At 43.1% G+C, this 21,140-nt stretch overlaps 1 protein-coding gene across 7 annotated transcripts in view; it reads left to right on the plus strand.

Annotated features, from left to right (window-relative positions):
- SLC36A1 (solute carrier family 36 member 1) overlaps window positions 1–21,140 on the plus strand; it is a 59,949-nt gene that overhangs the window by 16,913 nt on the left and 21,896 nt on the right. For 5 of the 7 annotated variants that reach the window (XM_033180659.1, XM_033180662.1, XM_033180658.1 and 2 more), the window contains exons 2-7: window positions 4,753–4,900; window positions 12,274–12,364; window positions 13,238–13,326; window positions 13,790–13,885; window positions 16,227–16,311; window positions 16,737–16,955. In XM_033180659.1, the coding sequence (XP_033036550.1) occupies window positions 4,758–4,900; window positions 12,274–12,364; window positions 13,238–13,326; window positions 13,790–13,885; window positions 16,227–16,311; window positions 16,737–16,955 (723 nt within the window). In that variant the 5' untranslated portion in view covers window positions 4,753–4,757. Of the gene's footprint in view, window positions 1–4,752; window positions 4,901–12,273; window positions 12,365–12,783; window positions 12,843–13,237; window positions 13,327–13,789; window positions 13,886–16,226; window positions 16,312–16,736; window positions 16,956–21,140 lie in introns of those variants that run through there. The other 2 variants (XM_033180664.1, XM_033180663.1) reach the window with 2 other exon arrangements.

Below are 21,140 nucleotides of genomic sequence, written 5' to 3' on the forward strand. Positions count from 1 at the left end.
ACAGCCAGGTTATGTTCTCCTAAGTCCTAAATCCCATGCTGTTAAAATGGGAATATTAGCATTTGAATTTATTAGAAAAATTTCTGGCCTTGCCTTGAAAAAAAATCACTGTAGAATTCCCCTTAAAATTGCCCACTTCTGGAAAATTTAATGCCTGCAAATTTTTATTTTTAAAAATAGAATAACATGTACTTTATTTTTAAAAATAAAAATTCAATTTGCACATACATTTTCCATACTGCATCCATTGCACAAAGTGATTCCACCTGCTCATTTTTAGTGCCAAGTTAAAAATGGCATATTTTGTAGATTGAAGAGCAACTCTTATCTATTTACACAGCTAAAAGGAAAAAGAAGGAAATGTTTTAAGGTTTATACACTTACTTTTTTTTTTTTTTATTTTTTAGCCATCAAACTTGCAGACTTTTCTTACTTAGTTGCTCACTCTTCTGAGTCTAAATATCTGCTGGAGATTTTGACTTTGTGTTCTGTTCATTGTCCTCGAGAATCTGAAGGACAAGCTTGCCTTCAACTCTCACATAGTACAACCCTCATTCGGACAGTTACTAGGTACTATTAAAATTTCCCATAGGGCAGGAACTGGCGATTGCAGCAGTAGACTTGATTATCAGATTTCATCAAAGGGAGCCCAAGGGCAGTGTGGCCATGGATGCCAGCACTCATGGGGATAGACAGAGAGCAGCAGGAGGAGACCTTGGTTTCCAGAAAGAGCCATAGAAAGAACTCCAGGGAGTGGCTGTGCCCACCGTCTGATGCTTGAATCCTTACATAACCACTCTGAGAAAGGACTTTTGCTTGGATTTTTTTTCAGGGATAAGGGAACAGGCTTTCTCCCAGAGTGATCTGCTCTATTTGGAACAGATCTGTCTTTGATAGAAAGTTCTTCCTTACGCCTAGCAAAAAAATCAGCCCTCTTGACTCTCCACATACTGATCCTAGCTCTGCCTGACCTTTGAGGCTCCAAATAACAAGTCTAATCCATGTGACAGCTTTTAAAGACAGGTTGTGTACCCCTCAAGTTGCTGGGTAGAACCTTCTCAGTGCTTTCAACCATTCCTCATTTAGTTGGTTTCCTACCCCTCTTGACCCTAGTTCTGACCCCTGGATATACCACAGTTTGTTGTTATCCCCTTTATAGCATGCTGCCTGGAAGAGAACACATTATCTGGCAATTCTGAGTTGTGTAATATCTACCCATGTGTAACATCTAGCATGCAGAGTGGACGGAGCAGATGTCCACTTACTGGCACGTAGAGTGGGTGGAGCCGATGTCCACTTACTAGCATGTGGGATGGATGGAGCCGATGTCCACCCGTGATTCTCTCATGTCCTAATGCAACCTAGAATTGTGTTGGTTTATTTGGTATCTCGGATTATATTATTGTCTTCTATTGAGCTTATCATCAACTAGAACTCCCAAGCAGAATTTTTTTCTTTTTTCAATATGCATGCAGTTGCTAAGCCACATCTTCCATATCCTGCAGGCTTATTGGACCTTCTGTAGATTTCAGCTTCTTCTTGAGCAGTTTTCTTAGCAATATTCTGCAGTGGGTAACTTCAGTTTTTATACACAGCATAAAGAAGGCTCTTTACAGTGTTTGAGATAAATTGAACATCTGTACCAAGTAAGCAACAGAGTGGCTTCTCGGTTGCTAGGGAAGGATTGGGCAATTTATGAGTCCCTGTATTCCATCCTTTCACCTTCAGTAATATATGGGTGTCAACCTAAAGGAAGAAGCTGAGACACAAAATGCAATTTTTAACAGTTTACTTGAACCAAAGTGAGGACAGCTGCCCGGGACACACTTTCAAGTTGCCTGGGGGAGTGCTTCCTTCGACCTTTGTTACCACAGGTTCTTAAAGGCAAAAGCGAACAAGGAGAGGACTGATACAAAGTGATATGACAGGAATTCTCATCAGTTTACAAAAATAGCATGGATTAGTGATGGGCTGTACATTGTTGGACTATAGGGTATGAGTTATGATGTCCAGTGTTAGCATTATATGACTTAGTGATGTCAGTCTAGAACCCACATAGCAAGTGGCTTCAAGAGGTAATTATTTAACTTAAGGCGGGAGAGAGACGTGACTGCTGTCACATTTTAGTGCCTCTCTGGACCTGTAATTTAAAGGGATTCTTCAGATAAAAAGTTTCTCTTCTTTCTCATAAGATTCACTTGGAAGGTTCTATCTTCAGACGCTTTTGGTATGTTGGGACTAGAAATTAGCAGCCTTTTCTTTTTTTCACCAGAGGCAGGGTCTTAACTATGGTGCACAGGCTGGTCTTAAACTCCTGGGCCCAAGTGATCCTCCCACCTCGGCCTCCCCAAATGCTGGGATTACAGGTGTGAGATGCTGCACTCAGCTGCTGTTTGCATAAATAATTATGTTCATGGATGCCTAGAATGTTAGTGCTAGAGGGAGCTGAGAGGTATTTTAGTTTACATCCCGTGCTTTTTGCACATTTGAAAATAGTTCAGAGGTACTAAGCAAACTGTTGACAGAGGCAGGCTTGGCGCCTCGGCCTCCTGATATGCCTATAAACTGACTTACGAGCTTATGCCTATATAGCAAGAGGTTTCAATGCTGGTGTTAAGATACTTCAGAGATTTTTTTTCTCCCCACCCTCTAATGAGTTTATATGCCCCAGAGCTGGATGGTGTCCTTGAATTCCTCTAGCTTATGAGTAAGTGAAGCTGTCATAGATTTTTAGCCAAGTGGCTCTGGCAGTGAAGCTAGGCAGGATCCTCTCTGGGATTTCCAGGTCCTTTGCTGGCATTTTGCCAGATACTTCCCTTGTGAGATAGCTTGGGGGTCCTTCCTACATTGCAGCTGGTGAGAGAAAGTGTGATCTCCCATGGATCTCTCTGGTGCCAGGCTGGGGTGTTTCCAAAGGAGTCCCCTGGGACTGTACCTAAGGGGAGGCTTTGGCGGAGCACCATCCTCTGGCAGGTGGTGCTGGGTGTCAGGGCAGGGTGGGGTGCTGTGACAGCAGTTGGAGATCCTGTCTCCTCTCAAGGTAGCTGAGATAGGGTGCCTAGGCTTAGGGTGGGCATCCAGCCCCATGCCGGAGGACAGTCTCACGGGCAAGCAGCTGTGCCAGTCTGCCAAGTGTCGGGAGGGTTTTTGTCATTTTTAATCTTAATGTACCATCTTGTTGTCACTTGGTTCTCGAAGAGCAGGAAGTTGACTCTTCCCTGTGCTATAATGCTCTCTCATAGCAACTGGCACTCTATAGAGTAGATGTTTGCAGATTCAGACAGGGGTCAGGAGATAACGTTTTCTGCTTGGCACTACCTAGCTGTCATAAGGCAGGTTACTTCATGTTTTAGCATTGATTCTTCATCTTTAAAGTGGGGCTTAGAGTGACCTGTGAAGGCTCATTTAGCAATGGTCTCTAGGATTCTAGGGGCCTACGTCACTCCCAAGATGTGTCCTTATTGTGTATCTTAAAGAAGCCCTTGCTCTTCTCTTTTGTGTAGTATTAATAGTATTTCTGAGTAAATCCACCCAGGGGACAGCACTCTCACCATCCTCCCAACACATTGAAAGGAGAATTTTTTTCTCTCACCATTTTAAAAATGAGCACATCTATAAAAATAAAAAGGAAGAAGGGTTGTGGATGGGAAATGTTGAGACAAGGGCCAGGGTGAGCACCCTTCAGGTTCCTGGTCTTCCTCTGACCTGCTTTCAGCTGCCATTTCTCGGTACTCAGGTTGGCAGCAAGAAAGGAGTCCCAGGGTCAGGGTATAAGAGTTAACTGGTGGCCTCCAAAGAGTATAGGATGAGCCTGTGGCCACAGCAGGGAGAAAGAGAACAGCACGTGTGGCTCTGGGATTTGGTGGGAGTTTGAGCAGAATTGGATGATCCAGAGGGGATTTCTGTTTTCTTTGTTTTTTTGTTTTTTTTTTGAAATGGGGTTTCACTCTTGTCGCCCAGGCTGGAATGCAGTGGTGCGATCTCGGCTCACCGCAACCTCCGCCTCCCGGTTTCAAGCGATTCTCCTGCCTCAGCCTCCTGAGTAGCTGGGATTACAGGCATGCACCACCACGCCTGGCTAATTTTGTATTTTTAGTAGAGACAGGGTTTCTCCATGTTAGTCAGGCTGGTCTCGAACTCCGGACCTCAGGTGATCCACCCATCTCGGCCTCCCAAAGTGCTGGGGTTACAGGCGTGAGCCACCGCACCTGGCCCAGAGGGGATTTCTTGAGTGAAACGTGTTCTGTATTGAAGGCAGAGGAAAAATAGTATACAATGAGAAATACCCAGATTTCCATCCCCCCACGAGCTTGTGCTTTATATATATATAAAATCGAACTATTGCACAAGGTCCAAGAAATTCGCTCAGAGAAAGGAGTCAATAATCCTGACCTACGGAATGGGGAATCCTTCCAGGAAGCACTTCCCTTTCATTTTCGCGCACTCCTCCCGAGCAGTGCCTCACTTCTGCCTTGTCTAGCTGTACTCTGGAAAATTGAGAAATTGATGAGTGTAGCACCGAGTATACTAATGGGAAGGATGGGAGTCAGAAGTCAAGTAAACTCAGCCCGCCCCTGTGTACTTTGCACTTTTCCATTTCCCTGGGTACCAGGCACTTTCATACTTAATCCATAGTGCAGCTGTCATGGTGAGCAACTCCGACAATGACAGCTTCTACCCCAGAGGCCACCCCAGACGTGGAGCTAAAGGCTCCAGCTGCGGGAGGTCTTAATGCTGGCCCTGTCTCCCCAGCTGCCATGTCCACGCAGAGACTTCGGAATGAAGACTACCATGACTACAGCTCCACGGACGTGAGCCCCGAGGACAGCCCGTCGGAAGGCCTCAACAACCTCTCCTCCCCCGGCTCCTACCAGCGCTTTGGTCAAAGCAACAGCACAACGTGAGTAGCTGCTACCTTCTCCTCTCCCGGGTGGGATTCGTGTTCCTAAGTCTCCCTTGGACTTATTTTTCCTCCCCAGTTTCATCAGTCCTCCACTTTACAAATGAAGGTCAGTAATGAAGAGACTGGGCGAGCGACTGCGCTGAGATTTGCCTTCCTGGGCTTCCACTCTCTAGGCAGTTTCGTATTCTTTGTTCCTTTCAGCTGTGTTGGCCCCACAAGGCTGGTGCCAAGTAAGAGCTTGGACGTAAGAAAAGCATCTACAGAGGACATTCTTTTAATTTAGAACTGTGTCATCTGTGCTAGAACCCCAAATAATCTCCAAGCATAATCGGAAGCTTCCTTTGCAAAGTCTTCCCCTGACTTCTGCCTCATCACCAAATCACTATTTGTTTAACTGAAGAAGTGGGAATAGAGAATTAACTCCTGCACTTAAAAAATTCAGGTTTGATAGGAAAGGAAAGATAGACTTTGCATTCTCCAAAGAGGGCTTACATCTTGTCTCCAGAAACTGGAACCCCAGACTCATCTGGGCTGAGTTTGGCCCTCTTCAGGTCTCACTTTCCCCAAATGTAAGGAAAAATTGAGGACTCCACTGTGAAGCTATGCTGGCTATGTGGGGCTCACCACTTGAATTAGAAAATTCAGAGGAAGTTTTGCTATTCCATTGAGTTTCCCAGCTACTCCTGATCTCAGCAGACCTCTGACATTTCTCTGTGTCCCAGCATCTCAGCTTTTGCAGCCCTTCCGTTTATTTCTTAAGCTTAGCTATCAGCCTTTCTGTGTGTCCTTGTGGATTGAGTGTGACTTACTGAGAGATCCTTCATGTCCTAGACTTGGGCCATTCCTGATGACTGCCCAAGCAGACCATGGAAGCTTCTCCTGGAGCTCCTCACTGGAGAAGCTCCCCCTGCGTGCACTGTCTCCTGGTACGGGGCATTTTCTCTTGTGAACTGGGGTGGAACTAGAAGATGTGGTGTGTCCACATTCCCGGCCCATCACCACTACCGGCTGATTTCTATGCCCCAGGCTGGAAGTACTCAACCAGTCCTTTAAGATTCGGTTTCTGTGGCTTATTTCTCAGGGGTATGTTTTTGTAGATTCCCGATTAGCCTGCAGTGGGAGTTAGCTGGTGGTAGATTGCCTAGAGCACAGCTGGCAGCAGTGTGGATCACCCTGCCCCTCTTTCCTCCAACTTTATCAGCATTGGCAGCCCCCATGCAGAAGCAGCTCCACACACAGCCAATGGCATGTGATGGCTTCCCTTCAGAGGTCATGCTCGTTATCATAAGATACTTTTAAGCTTCCCTCTCTGTAGTTTCCTTTGCAATTTTTGCTCCTTTTTGATCTCAGATATCAACTTGTCTAAGCAATACTTACCAGATGGGATCTGGATTTTTATTTTTAGAGAGACCTCTCTGAAGCTCAAAACCTACCAGCTCGCAACTGTAGGATAGTAGCTCATAGGTTGTGGACATGTGAAAGCTGATGCATGCCTGTTAGCTATTCTGAATATGTCTTTTATCTCTACATCATGTTATAATTAGCGACCAATTCAAAATATGTCCTTGTTTCTTGGAAATCGAACAAATCAGAAGATGACTTCCTCAAGCTTGTATTGCAACATTTTCCAGGATACACTTTGTTCCAAGGTTCCCTTCCTGCCCTGATGTTGTGATACAATGTAGGTGACCAGGAAAGCCCATCTGTAGTTGATGGCAGGTATTACAGTCCCATTACAGGTGGTACAAGATAAAGTAATTTGCTAGGGCTTCGAGGACTGGTTGAGTACTTCCAGCCTGGGGCATAGGATCCACGCAAGCATTTATGTAGAAAACTTGCTAGGTATGATTAAGGTAGAGGTTGATTTGGAGGACCTTCTTTACCTAAATTAATCTTTTAATAGGTAGGAAGTATTAGGGACAAGTTTTTGAGCTGGGTTCCTTTTATATTTCTGTTTTGCCCCACCCTTTTATCTAGTTTGCCAAGGAACAAAATACATGGAAGTACTTTTACACCTACTGCACATATGCATGCACACACCTGGCTCTTCTAGAAGTCAAGGGCTCAGTAAAATTCCCTAGTTAGGGGGTGCAAATAGGAACCCCAAACACTTCCATGAGTTTCATGAGTTATTTCCTTTTATTTTTTTGAGACAGGGTCTTGCTGTGTTGTCCAGGCTGGAGTGCAGTGGCACAGTCATGGCTCACTGCAACCTCCATCTCCTGAGCTCAAGTGATCCTCCCACCTTAGCTTCCTAAGTAGCTGGGACTACATACAGGCATGCACCTGGCTACCTGTTTTTTTTTTTGTTTTTTTTTTTTTTTTTTTTTTGTAGAGAGAGGTTTTGCTATGTTGCCCATTTGGTCTTGAACGCCTGGACTCAAGTGATCCACCTGCCTCAGCCTCCCAAAGTGCTGGGATTATAGGCGTGAGTGCCATGCCCGACCTGTGAGTTATTTCTTAGTGTGTTCAGTGAGGTTATTTACTAACACTTGATGTTGTCAAGCTATTGACTGCTTTGAAGACAGCCTCATTTTATGCTGTTGGGAAAATTTTTCTTCTTGTTGCGCCTCTGAGTTCCATTATATATATCAAGCCTCCGTGCGTCTTCCCCGTGCAGACTGAAACCAGCAGACTGAAACTGGCTATCTAAAGGTGAGCTGGAGTAGTCATTTGCACAATGTGGTCTGCACACTTTTTGGACTTCCCAAGACCATTTCAAGAAGTCTATGAGGCTAAAACTATCTTCATAATAATACTAAGATGTTATCTGCCTTTTTACTTGTGGATATTTGCACTTATAATGTAGAAGCAATGGTGGGTAAAATTGCACTGTAGAATGAATCAAAGCAGTGGCACCAAATTACACTAGTTGTCATTGTATTTTTCGCTGCCACACATGCGCAAAAAAAAAAAGCCCTTTGCACTTAAGAATGTCTTTGATGAAACAGTAGGATTACTAACGTTTAAAAACTTGAGAACCTTCGGTATAGGTCTTTAATATTCTGTGTGGCAAAATGGGAAGTATGCATGAAGTACTTCTGTGAGTACCAAAATATGTTACTTGTCTCAAGGCAAAGACTTTAAGTGATTGTTTGAGTTGTCAACCAAACTTGCTTTTTTTTTTTTTTTTTCATAGAACTAGAAAGAACAACTAACAAACTGTAGGTCATTCAGACCTGAGTACTTGTAAGACATTTTCTTGAAAATGAAAGAAATCAGCTCATTACCTCAAGGAAAATAATAGACAATACATATCTCTCGCTCAGAATAAAATTCAAACTTTCAAGCAAAATTAGGAAAAAAAAACTTGTATCCAGTGCCATGAGCCTGATAGCCCCTCTACTTGAAGACTTTTCTGATGAGATAAGTGGTGATATTAACAAATGTGACTTTTTGGTATTATTAATCTATAATGAAGATGTTAGAGTTGGAAGATCTGTATAAACTCAACCAAAGTACGATGTTAGGAATTCTGCGTGGGTAAAAGATCAATTGAAAGAGCAAGATCACCAATGGATTTTTCTTTTTTCTTTTTTTTGAGGCAGAAACTTGCTCTGTTGCCCAGGCTGGAGTGCAGTGGCACAATCTTGGCTCACTGCAACCCCTGCCTCCCAGGTTCAAGCGATTCTCCTGCCTCAGCCTCCCAAGTAGCTGGGATTATAGACAGGGGCCACCACGCCCAGCTAATTTTTGTAGTTTTAATAGAGACGACGTTTCACTATGTTGGCCAGGCCAGTCTCGAACTCCTGACTTCAGGTGATCCACCCTTCTTGGTCCCCCAGAGTGCTGGGATTACAAATGTGAGCCACTGTGCCCAGACCACATTGCAGGTAACCTCTAAAACATTAACATGTGTTGCATTTTGGAGAAATGTCAAAGAAAAATTGCCATAATTGTCTGTGGAGGCCATTAAAGTACTCCTCCTTTTCCAACTGCATGTCTATGAGAAAATAAACTTTTTTCATGAATTTCAACAACAACATATAACAGTAGATTCAACGTAGAAGTAGGTAGTCCAGCTGTCTTCTGTTAAGTGAGATACTAAAGAGATTTGGGGGAAAAAAAAAGACAGTGCCATTCTTATCACATTTTCTTTTTTGGAAAATAGGGTTCTTTTTCATTAAAAAACTATTCGTGTTAACATGCAATGAACTTAGTTATTTTTAAATTAAATATTTTAAACTTTTTCTCAGTTTTAATTTTTATTATGGTATAGATCAGCAGATGTAATCCACATCAGCTAAAGCTATTTGGCATCTTCAATGATTTATCAGAGAATAAAGGGGTCCTGAGACCAAAAAGTCTAAGAATGAGTGATGGAGCATGAATGGAAGTACAGAGATTTGCTAGGCTTCTGCCTTCCCTTTTCAGAAAGATAGTCCTCCCTTGTAGTTAAGACTTCACTGTTCGTGAAATTGATTTTGTGCTTTTCACACAGTACTGGGTAATCCCAGCTTGGGGCCATCTATTAAAAATAGTAATTTTGGTCAATTGCTTGGAGTCCTGGTATTTCAGAGCTGAAGGGATCGTGGAGATCATTTTGTCCTAGTCTGGTTCCCTCACCATACAGATGAGACAGCAGGCCCAGGAAGGGAGGAGAGGAATTGTCATATGAAGGTGATGGCAGAGCTAGGGCGAGGGACCTAGTGTCTCATGCTAGCCAGCTCAGAGGCATTTTGGGGAGGTCTCTGGTAGGTAGGTGGGTTTGATACAGTGCTTACCTTTGCCCTTAAGTGGATTAAACATTTGTCAAGATAGAAATTTACTGAACCCACTGTCTTGCAGCCACAGGATACTGATAATGCATTTACTGTAGACACATATAATGCTTAAGCTGTTTCCTCAGGACGTCTTAACCTCTTCTCATGTGGAAGCAAAGTAGTTTCCTTGGTCTTTCTTGAAAAAGATGGGGACAGTAGGAAGATCAGGAGATTTTTTCCCTCAAGGTAAAAGGAGAAAGGTTAAAGTGAAGTTCTTTTCCAGGGGGTGTAGATGGGTCTTATTCATGGCCTATATGAGTAACAAGTGTTACTTGCTTTGAGTTTCTAGTGGATTGCAGATCTGAAGAAATGCATGTAAACATCAGTTTTGAGGGGTTTAGGTTACATGTTCTGTAGAACCACAGACAGTGCCAGGGGCCAAATCCTAAGTGATTTGGGGCAGAAATACTGTATTTGACCTGTTTCCTATCCTTCTGGAGGTAACAATGGATAGAAACTGAAGACACGACCACCCCTCTTGTCTTCAGCATAGTAGGAAGACAAGGAACCCCTTGGATGAGTTCCTAGTCCCTGCAGAAAAAAGAGAAACTTCCTGCCTCTGTCCTCACCCTCACCCTAACTCGAATGGCAGCTAAACCCAACTACTCCTTCTGATTCCCATCCCAGGTCTCTCTCGAGGGTGCTGTTCTGAAGCCCTTCTCTTTGCCAGTGGTGTCTTTTTCCCCAGAAGCACATTTACAGTTCCTGCCTGTGCTGCTGGGCTCAGCTCGGGTCTCTTCTGTACAAAGCCTCACCTGCCTCCCTTCTCCCTGCTCTCTGTTCTTGAGTTTTTCTTTGTTTTCCTTTTTTTGAGACGGAGTCTTACTCTGTCACCCGGGCTGGAGTGCAGTGGTGCGATCTTGGCTCACTGCAACCTCCGCCTCCTGGGTTCAAGCAATTCTCCTGCCTCAGCCTCCCAAGTGGCTGTGATTATAGGTGCCTGCCACTACACCCAGCTAATTTTTGGTATTTTAGTAGAGACGGGGTTTCACCATGTTGGCCAGGCTGGTCTTGAATGCCTGACCTCGTGATCCACCCACCTTGGCCTCCCAAAGTGCTGGGATTACAGCCGTGAGCCACTGTGCCCAGCTGCTGGGTTTTTCTTAAAGACAACAATCTATTTTTTGGTGGTGATTAACGTGTTCCCTTATTTTCCCCGAGACATTATTTCTGGAGGCTCCATCCATACCAGATTCATACTTATTTTCACCACTGCAGTTAACACAATGCTTTATATGTGATAGATGGCATTTGTTGAGTGAAAAAAATGAATGAGGAAGTGTGAGAAGCTTTACCATTGCAGCTTGAAGGGGACAGTTTGTACAAATCTGCCCTCACAGCAGAAGAGTAAACTAGGTGACTATCTGAAAGGGCTTCTCTGATCCTAGGACTCTATGGCATTTGACTTTGTTTTTTTTTTTTTTTGAGATGGAGTCTCGCTTTGTTGCCCAGGCTGGAGTGCGATGGTGCGATCTCGGCTCACTGCAACCTCCGTCTCTCGGATTGAAGCAATTCTCTTACCTCAGCTTCCTGAGTAGCTGGGACTACAGGTGCCCGCCACCACACCCAGCTAATTTTTGTATTTTTAGTAGAGACAGGGTTTCACCACGTTGGCCAGGATGGTCTCAATCTCTTGACCTCGTGATCTGCCCGCATCAGCCTCCCACAGTGCTGGGATTACAGGCATGAGCCACCACACCTGGCCTGACTTTTTTTTTTTTTTTTAAATACAAAGTGTATCAGGGACTTCTGGCCTCTTATGGTATGGTGTGACTTTTACGGTATTCACTTTGTATCTTTCTGTTACAGGGTTTGGGGCTTCTAGTTTTTTTTTTTAATTTCTTCTGTTCTCTCACCAGTGTTTGTCTGTCATAGTTTGGTTTGTCATCCTCTGTTGCAGTTTTGGGGTCTGAGTCTTGTTTATTTTTGAGATGGAGTCTCCCTCTATTGCCTAGGCTGGAATACAGTGGCGCAATCTTGACTCACTGAAACCTCTGCTTCCCGGGTTCAAGTGATTCTCCTACCTTAACCTCCTGAGAAGCTGGGATTACAGGTGCATGCCTCCACACCCGGCTAATTTTTGTATTTTTAGCAGAGACAGGGTTTTGCCTTGTTGTCCAGGCTGATCTCGAACTCCTGACCTCAGGTGATCCTCTGCTTCGGCCTCCCAAAGTGGCGGGATTATAGGTGTAAGCCACTGTACCCAGCCAGGTCTGAGCCTTTACAATGGTCAGTTCAGTGGTTAGAACCAGACCCAAATATACTTGGAAAAGATAGAGTGTCTGGAGAGAGTTGGAGCAGGCAGTCAGTTGGAGCACCCCTCTGGTCTAATCTCTGAGAGAAGGGATTCTCAGAAATGTCACAGAGAGTGGGGACTTACAGCACAGTGGATAAGAGGGGGAGCTCTGGAGTCAGACTGTCCAGATTTGAATCCTGCCCCAGCCCTTTACTAGCTGTGTGACCTTGAGCAAACTGCTTGATCATCTGTAAAATAAAATCTTACAGGATTGTTGTGGAAATAAAATAAGATAATGCATATAAAGCACTGAGATCCTAATAAAAGTTAACTCTCATGGTTATCATTTCTTTGGCTGTCTTCCACTTCAGATGGTTCCAGACCTTGATCCACCTGTTAAAAGGCAACATTGGCACAGGACTCCTGGGGCTCCCTCTGGCAGTGAAAAATGCAGGCATCGTGGTAAGGGTCTGCATCAGTAGAGGGGAGTGGTGACAAATTTTAGGAGATAGCTTTTTGTTGTTGTTAAAATGTACTTGCTTTAAAACATTTTAAATAGAGAAGCATTTTTTAAAAATTCAGTTGACAGAAAGCAGAATTCAGACATTCATTCACCTAAAGATATTTATTGAGAGTGTTCTGTGTGTTAGGCACCGTTCTAAGCTCTTAGAATACATCAGTGAATTAAAGATTCCTGCCCTCATGGAGCTTACTTCATGGTGGAGAGGATGTACTGAGATGGCTCGAGCAGTTTCTGTCAATAATATGAACTGATGAGTTAGTTACAGATGTCTGCCCATTTTCTACACGGTCCCCCATGCCTTGTTCCTAAATGGCCAACTGCAAGAATCTTATGTCTTCTTTTTGTGATTTACCTCCAGTTGACTGCCTGCCCAAAGCCATTCTGGTTTCTTTTAGAGTTGAAGAGAGGCTCGGAGATGTGGGTTGCCCTTAGCTAAATGCAGTCTTTCTTGATCTGGCATTGCTGTAAAGATAACTTACTCGTCTCACCTCACATCCCTTAGCCCAGCTCTTCCCACAGTCACAGGAGCCTTCTATTCTGCTGACGTGCACCGGTCTCGGAACAGACTTATCTTATGTCCTTCTTCTCCACACGACTAAATCTCTCGAAAATGTGCTTGAGTTCAGATAGCGCCCATCTCACAGAGCTAATCTCCACGATCACATTTCTCTCTCTAATGCTGGGCCCAAAGTTTTGTCAATGAAAAGTGCCTTAGTAGCTTTTTAATCATTTGCGAACCGAGTATCCATTGGGTTCACTCCTAATTCTACCTACTTCTCTCTCTCTCTTTTGCCTGCAACACCTGTCCCCAGATGGGTCCCATCAGCCTTCTGGTCATAGGCATCGTGGCCGTGCACTGCATGGGGATCCTGGTGAAATGTGCTCACCACTTCTGCCGCAGGTGAGAGCCCTCTGCGCCACCTCTCAAGGGACAATTTGTTATTTTGGGTTCTGTTATCAACCCTGAAAATGAGCACTGATGCAGACCACTCTCAATTCTTTACACTGGCTGGAGGTAGTGGCCTATGATTGCAGCATTTTCCTTTCCCTGATTATTTTTGTGTTCTTTTCTGGCTCATTATCATCTGTTAAATTGACTTATGCCCAGTGGCTAGACACTACATTCTAATTTCATGTGCGTTGTCATGTTTACCCCATTGAAATGATTCTACCAGATGGTTGTTAATTATAATAAAAGTAACCATCCTGTCGACTTAATACTTCTGATCTTTGAAAGCACAAGGTACAGGACTCAGAGTGGTACCTCCAGGGTGACAGGTGGGAACTGACCCAGGTCTCAGTGGCTCTATTGGTTCTGTCTAATCCACATGCTCTGCCTTTCCTCTTCCCTCCTCCTCTTCCAGGCTGAATAAATCTTTTGTGGATTATGGTGACACTGTGATGTATGGACTAGAATCTAGCCCCTGCTCTTGGCTCCGGAACCATGCACACTGGGGAAGGTAACTGATTTCCTCCTTCCTTCCAACTGTGGCCTCCCAGTGTGAGACCTTCAGGTGGGGAGGTGCAACATGGGAGACAGTGTAAAGCATGGAAAGAGTTGCTGTTTGGGTCAGTTGTCTTGGGCTGTGGCTCAGCTTCACTGGTAGTAAGCTGTGACCTGGGGCTGGGTAACTTCTTTTTTCCTTGGGTTTCAGTTTCCTTATCAGGAAAGCATGGGGCCTGGCCTGAATGGTCTCTAGAGCCATTCCAGCTTTGACAATCTGTGACCAGTGATTGTTTTTGATTCACTCATTTGTTCAACAAATGTATTTAAGCACTATCTTATAAATGGAACAAAACAGTTCTAGGTAAGAAGGGGAGATTTCCTGAAGTAAATTATGTGGTTCCTACCCTCCAGAGGCTTGTAGTCTGTAAGGAAAAAGATATCTGGGAAGAGAAGCCAGGGAATAAGATACGAGATGAGTAGTAGGAGACACTTGTAAGAAGAAAGTGTTGTGAGCTAGGAATACATCCTCAGCGCTCAAAGAAGGAGGAACTTTAAAGATTCTCTTGTCGGCTGTGGCAGGTGAGAAACGCCCATGAGAGCTGGGAGCAGAAAAGGCTTCAGGAGAAGGAGAGGTGAACTAGAGCAGGGTGTGGAGATGAATTTGGAGGTGGGAAGTTTTGCACATTTCTCCTTGTGGTAACTCTTAGATGTTTGGAGGGAAATATTATTTTTGTTTTCTACATTTAAATGTAGGAAATGGATACTATCAAGGGCTAAAAATTCTTTAAAAACAAAAACAAAAAACGAACCACATTAAAACTATGTTCTCTAGAAAAGTTCCTTTTTGTGGCCATAGAGGAAACTTACCTTCATTCATAGTCACCTTTATCCTGTGATGCAGATTATGTAGTTCTTTTGGCCAAATTATTTTCTGTAACTGGGAGAAGCTAGATTGCCAAGTGACCACCATGAGTTGGGTGGTTGTTAATTCTTCCTTCCTTTCTTTCTTACTACTTCCTGTCTTCTTCCCTCCTTCCCTCCTTTCCTTCTTTCTTTATTAAAATGTGTGTTATTTTAACGTGTGCTCATAGTAAAAACTTTGTTTTGATCAAGATAGGATATAAAGTAAAAAGTGAAAGAAAATTTTGGTCACAGTTACATGGGTAGCCTTTTGGAATTTGCTGTATAAGTAGAAATACAGACATATTCTTAAGTTTTTTGCACAGATTGACCATACTGTGCATACTGTTTGGAAACTTGCTCTTTCCCCTTAAATGTCTGAGACGTTTTTCTCTATCAGCACATAGAGATTTAACATAGTCTTTTTAACTGCTGTGTAATGTTTCATTTAAGAACAATCTATAGGCCGGGCGCAGTGGCTCAAGCCTGTAATCCCAGCACTTTGGGAGGCCGAGTTGGGTGGATCACGAGGTCAGGAGATTGAGACCATCCTGGCTAACACGGTGAAACCCCGTCTCTACTAAAAAATACAAAAAACTAGCCGGGCGAGGTGGTGGGCGCCTGTAGTCCCAGCTGCTCGGGAGGCTGAGGCAGGAGAATGGCGTGAACCCGGGAGGCGGAGCTTGCAGTGAGCCGAGATCCGGCCACAGCACTCCAGCCTGGGTGACAGAGCGAGACTCCGTCTCAAAAAAAAAAAAAAAAAAAAAGAACAATCTATAATTTAATCACCCTCCTTTTGATGATCCTTTAGGTTGTTACCAGCTGCTATTGTTCAACCAGCAGTCTGTTTTTGGTACATCAGTTTCTGTGTTCTTAATGTGGGACTTGGTTGGTTCTTATATCCAAGTTAGAGAGACAGTGAAGGAAACTACTTCTGGTGTTTTATGTCAAAGGCCCCCTGTAACTTTAACAAAACAGTGTGAGATGGGATAGTTGGGCAGATGTGTAGAGAGGAGGCTAAGGGGCTGGGCAGTGGTCATGGTGTCTGTGCATGTGTCTGACCTCATGCAGCATTCCAGATGAGAAGCCAGGAAGGGGATGTCGTAAACCACGCAGATAGCACCTCCCTCACCTTCTTCCCAACGCCCCCAACCGGTGGCACCTAGCATGGTTTCTTCTCCTGCCAGGGCATGCTCATCCCTGTCACTGCCAGGAAGGGTCTGTGATGGCTTGGGGAAAAGCACTGTTAAAAAAACACTGGGTACAAGGTACACTATTTGGGTGATGGTTACACTAAACGCCCAGACGCTACCACTATGCAGTATATCTGTTTAACAAAACAGCACTTGTACTCCCTAAATCATTAAACAACAAAAAGAAAAAACACCTCCCCTTCTGGGAGTGTTGCATTTGTATTGTAACAATCTTTGTATTCCTTCCTTCCCCATCTCCAGACATGTTGTGGACTTCTTCCTGATTGTCACTCAGCTGGGATTCTGCTGTGTCTATTTCGTGTTTCTGGCTGACAACTTTAAACAGGTAGGTACCTGGTTAAAAAAAAAACAAAAACAAAAACAGGAGAGAGGATGGCAAAAGGGATGATTGAAATTTTTGTTTAGGATTTTTTTCCAAGGCAGCTTTTGTCAACAAAAGAGTTAAAGTTTTAACATTTTACGTAGAACCACGTCTTCTGTTTGATTCCCAGGAAAAGAGCTCGGGCATAGAGAAACCACCACATGTCTTGTCCATCCTCCTGTCCTAGGTACATATGATCAAACCTAGCTCAGACAACTGGGTTGCTGATGATAGTCATGAAGATCTCTAAAGATGGCTCACTGGCCACAGATTCTAAAAGGCCTTGTTCACACACGTGAGCCTTTCCTCAGGAACCTCTTCCAGCAGAGGATCCACCGGCCTCTGTTGTTTGAGAGGTGTTTCCGTTTTCTTCCTTCCCCTCATTCTAGGTGATAGAAGCGGCCAATGGGACCACCAATAACTGCCACAACAATGAGACGGTGATTCTGACCCCCACCATGGACTCGCGACTCTACATGCTGTCCTTCTTGCCCTTCCTGGTGCTGCTGGTTTTCATCAGGAACCTCCGAGCCCTGTCCGTCTTCTCCCTGTTGGCCAACATCACCATGCTGGTCAGCTTGATCATGATCTACCAGTTCATTGTTCAGGTACGTGCCTAGGCCCTCCCCTATCATCTTGATTCAATATTTTAAAAAGGCTAGGTGCGGTAGCTCACGCCTGTAATCCCAGTACTTTGGGAGGTCGGGGCGGGTGGATCACCTGAGGTCAGGAGTTTGAGACCAGCCTGGCCATCATTGTAAAACCTGTCTCTACTGCTAAAAATACAAAAATTAGGCGTGGTGGCGTGGTCCTGTAATCTCAGCTGCTTGGGAGGCTGAGGCAGGAGAATCGCTTGAACGTGGGAGGTGGAGGTTGCAGTGAGCCGAGATCATACCGCTACTGCACTCCAGCCTGGGCAGCAGAGCAAGACTCTTGTCTCAACAACAACAACAAAATATATATATATGTGTAAGTAGAATGTAAATAGTTATATGTTGCTACTGGTATATCTAGATTAGAGGTTCTTATCTTGGGCCCTGCTGACATTTTGGGATGGATAATTCTTTGCTATGGGGCTGTCCTGTGCACTGTAGGATGTTTAGCAGCATCTCTGGTCTCTACTCAGTGGGTACCAGTAGCAACCCCTCCACACGTTATGACAACCAAAAATGTCTCCAGATATTGCCAAACCTCCCTGGGGGGCAAAATCGCCCCCCGCCCCCCAGGAAGCACTGGTTTAGACTTTTTTCAATTAGATGATTAATTCATGATCATTCTATACAACTGGAAAACAGAGGAAAATATTAAGATTAAAATAAAAATTAATTTTTCTAACATGTATTTAGATAAGTAATTCCTTATCAACTCCAGTTAATTTTTATTTGTCAAAATTACAAATTCACTTGTTCCCTGCCCTCACTTAGCCCATGCAGGCAAGTCTGTGGGGTGGCATGAGAGAGAACATCTGTATATAGATGGGTAGAAGATCAGGAGATCAGGCTAAGAAAAATGTGCCCTTAAAACACTATGACTGTTCGTGAAAATGACACTGCATTTTCTAAGGCTTGAGAAAAGGAAAAAAAGTAAAAGCAGGTAAATAAAAGAATAACTTAAAAACGACACTTAAATTCAATTCACCAACTAATTCATCAGTACATATTCATTAAAATGCAGACAACACAAATACCTCTTGAATACCACGTCCCCACCCTGAGTCTCCTCTCAGGGACTCGCTCTGTGTGATTGGTCTGTCTCATTCTAGATCCTGTTAATGGATTTACAGCCCATGTAATATATCGAGAAATACATTAAAATATATTTTGTTTTCGTTTTTGAAACATAAATTGGTAAAGTTACATGTTCATCTACCTTGCCTTTTTCCACCTTAAAAATGCCTTAGCGAGCCTTCCAGGTTAGTATTCCTGGCTCTACCTTGTTGTTACCTGTCACATTGTATCACAGAGCAGAGATTTGCTGCCGTTTATTTAACCAGTCCCCACTCAGTGGCTATCAGGTAATTGATAATTTTTAGTATTATTTCAGTATTAAGACAGTGAGATGTTCTTATGCATTCCTTTTTGTGGACTTGTATAAATACTTCTTTAAGATATTTGTCTAGATGTGTAATTACTGAAGTATGCACTTTTGATTTTTTTTTTTATGTTACCAAGTTGTTTTTTCCAAAAGCTATTTCCTTATTTCATAGAGACTCCCTTCCACAGTATTTACATGCCCATTTTTCCACCCTTAACTAATACTGGATGTATTAGTATTATTTATATTATATTAGTATTATTTATATATAGTATGTATTATATATTATTAGTATTATTTATATATAGTATAATTATATTAGTATTATTTTGGTCAGTCTGACAGGTGAATATTATCTCATTTTCATACAGTCTGCTTAACAGTGACCCAGTCACCCACTGATACAGTTTCCAGGAAAACAGTGGCTCATAAAAAGCAGAACTTATTGTGCTAAGCAAATGACATTATCAGTTTAGATTAACATTGTGCTCTGTGAATATTGACTGTTTTTTCATCATGATAAGTCAGATGAGTGGCAGATATTGACTCTTCTTCTGCAGAACTATTTTTTTAAACATAAAATAAATAGTTATTTGCGTCCCTTTTTTATGAGACTGGAAGGAGGGCCTGTGAATGCACGATAGACCATTTCCATTACCAAACAAGGAAGGGTAAATATTTACCCATGATTTCACATTGTAATTAGAGCTCTCAAGAGCACCTAGGATATACTCCAGTGGACATTAAAGATGAATTGAGTGATGCCACTCCCCATAGACAGGCACACCTGTTGCATTTAGTTTTAAATCATTGCAGGTAGTCGGGCTGTGGTGGTTGCCAGGATCAGAGGGCTGGGATGAGAATTTGGGTTCTTGTAGCATCTCAGTCCCAACCAATGGTAGTATGCATCAGAGTGATGTCTATTCATAGTACAACCAGGACACAGAGCAATGTCTGCATAAGGGCAGCCCTGCTGATTTCTTGAGAGCAATTCCAAGTCTTCCTCTGGGCTTAGCCAGAAGTTGTGCTGTGATCAAATAGTGCAGCATGGGGGAGGAGGTTTGGCTGTGTTTTGATGTAGTCGCTGCCCATAGTGTTGTAATTGCTTCATTTGGATGTGTCATACAGCTAAATACGCTCCCTCTAGGTCATTTTTGTTGCTGCTGCCTCTGCTGCTTGTTACTACTGTTCTGTTTTGGCATTTTGCCCCACTTACCATGAGGATTCCCCTACTGTTCAATGTTTCTGATTTTTTTCCCTAATCCTAAGCACATACATGACTGTTCCTTTTGCCCCTCATGCACGTGCCATTGTAGGTAGCAGACCAAGGTCTTCCACCTGAGCAGGTTCCCTTCTGTCTTCGGCATGTGGAGTCTCAAATGGAAGAGTTCCAGGCAGAGTGCTTTGCACAGAGGGAGCTCCCAATAAATGTTTTATCACTGCATATCATTGCTTCTGAGATGTATTTTTTCATAGTTATAACAGTTTCAGAATTGCAAGAGTACATCTCACAATCCATGTGTACATTTAACAGCATTTTCTCAAAATACTGTTATTATTATAATTGATAATATGGTAAGACCTCACATAACATCATTGATACGTTCTTAGAAACTGCAATCCATGAAAGGTATATATAGCAAATCAGTTTTTTTCTCATCAGTGTTATAACAAAACAGCATTGAAGGAAGTGACTACATCGTTTCACTTAAAGTCTCAGTTTCCAAGAACCTATTGACAAAGAGTGAGGACTTACTGTGTTACAGAATTGAGGAGCTATGTTGATAACAAGCTGATTTTAACATGTATGTTTCTTTATAAATTAAACTTTTCTCATTTAGTTGGCTGGGTCAGTAGCAATCAGTAAGTATGTAGAATAATACACTCCTTCTGCTGGCGTCATTCCCACAATATCCCCAGACATGGATTGTGAAATTCCCGATCTGATACTTGAATCTGATCTTAATGTATGAACAAGAGTGGGAGTCATTCACTAACCCACAGATCGCACCTGTTTCCAATAACTTATGTCACATTTGTGACTCAGGAATAACTACAGGGCACTCTTGCTCTCAAGTCCCATTGTAGACGAAAAATACCTATTAGCCTGTCTTCATTCCACGTATTGAAATGCTTCTTACGAAGAGACCTAACAGATTTCTTAGCAGCGGCCCAGGGAAACGTATTTATTTAATTTTTTTTTTATTTTTTCAAAAGCAGTGTCGCTGCTTTGAAATCTTTCAAAGAGAAGGCTGTTACAGAGATTAATAATGGATCTCCTTTTACTTGCCTGAAATTATTCTGAAGCCTGTTAAGAGCATGCCTCGTATTATCCAACTATCCATATAGTTAAATCAATTGTAAAACATTGTAAAAGGCTGTTTTAACATCAATTTTCATTTTAATTGAAGCAATGTATGCATGAGGTTTAGAAAGCCAAATTTTAAAAAGAGAGCAGTTTGAATCCCCCCTCCCTACCCTGCCCCTTCCACACAGTCTGTTACTGGAGACTTGTTCGGTGGAGGATTTTGCAACTATACCTCTGTATTAGTCAGGGTTCTCTAGAGGGACAGAACTAATAGGATAGATGTACACATACAGGGGAGTTTATTAAGGAATGTTAACTCACACGATCACAAGGTTCCACAACAGGCCGTCTGCAGGCTGAGGAGCAAGGAAGCCAGTCCGAGTCCCAAAGCTGAAGAACTCGGAGTCTGATGTTCAAGGACAGGAAGTATCCAGCACGGGAGAAAGATGTA

This window comes from Trachypithecus francoisi, unplaced genomic scaffold, assembly GCF_009764315.1.
Source record: "Trachypithecus francoisi isolate TF-2019V2 unplaced genomic scaffold, Tfra_2.0 Lachesis_group2, whole genome shotgun sequence".
NCBI lineage: Eukaryota > Metazoa > Chordata > Mammalia > Primates > Cercopithecidae > Trachypithecus > Trachypithecus francoisi.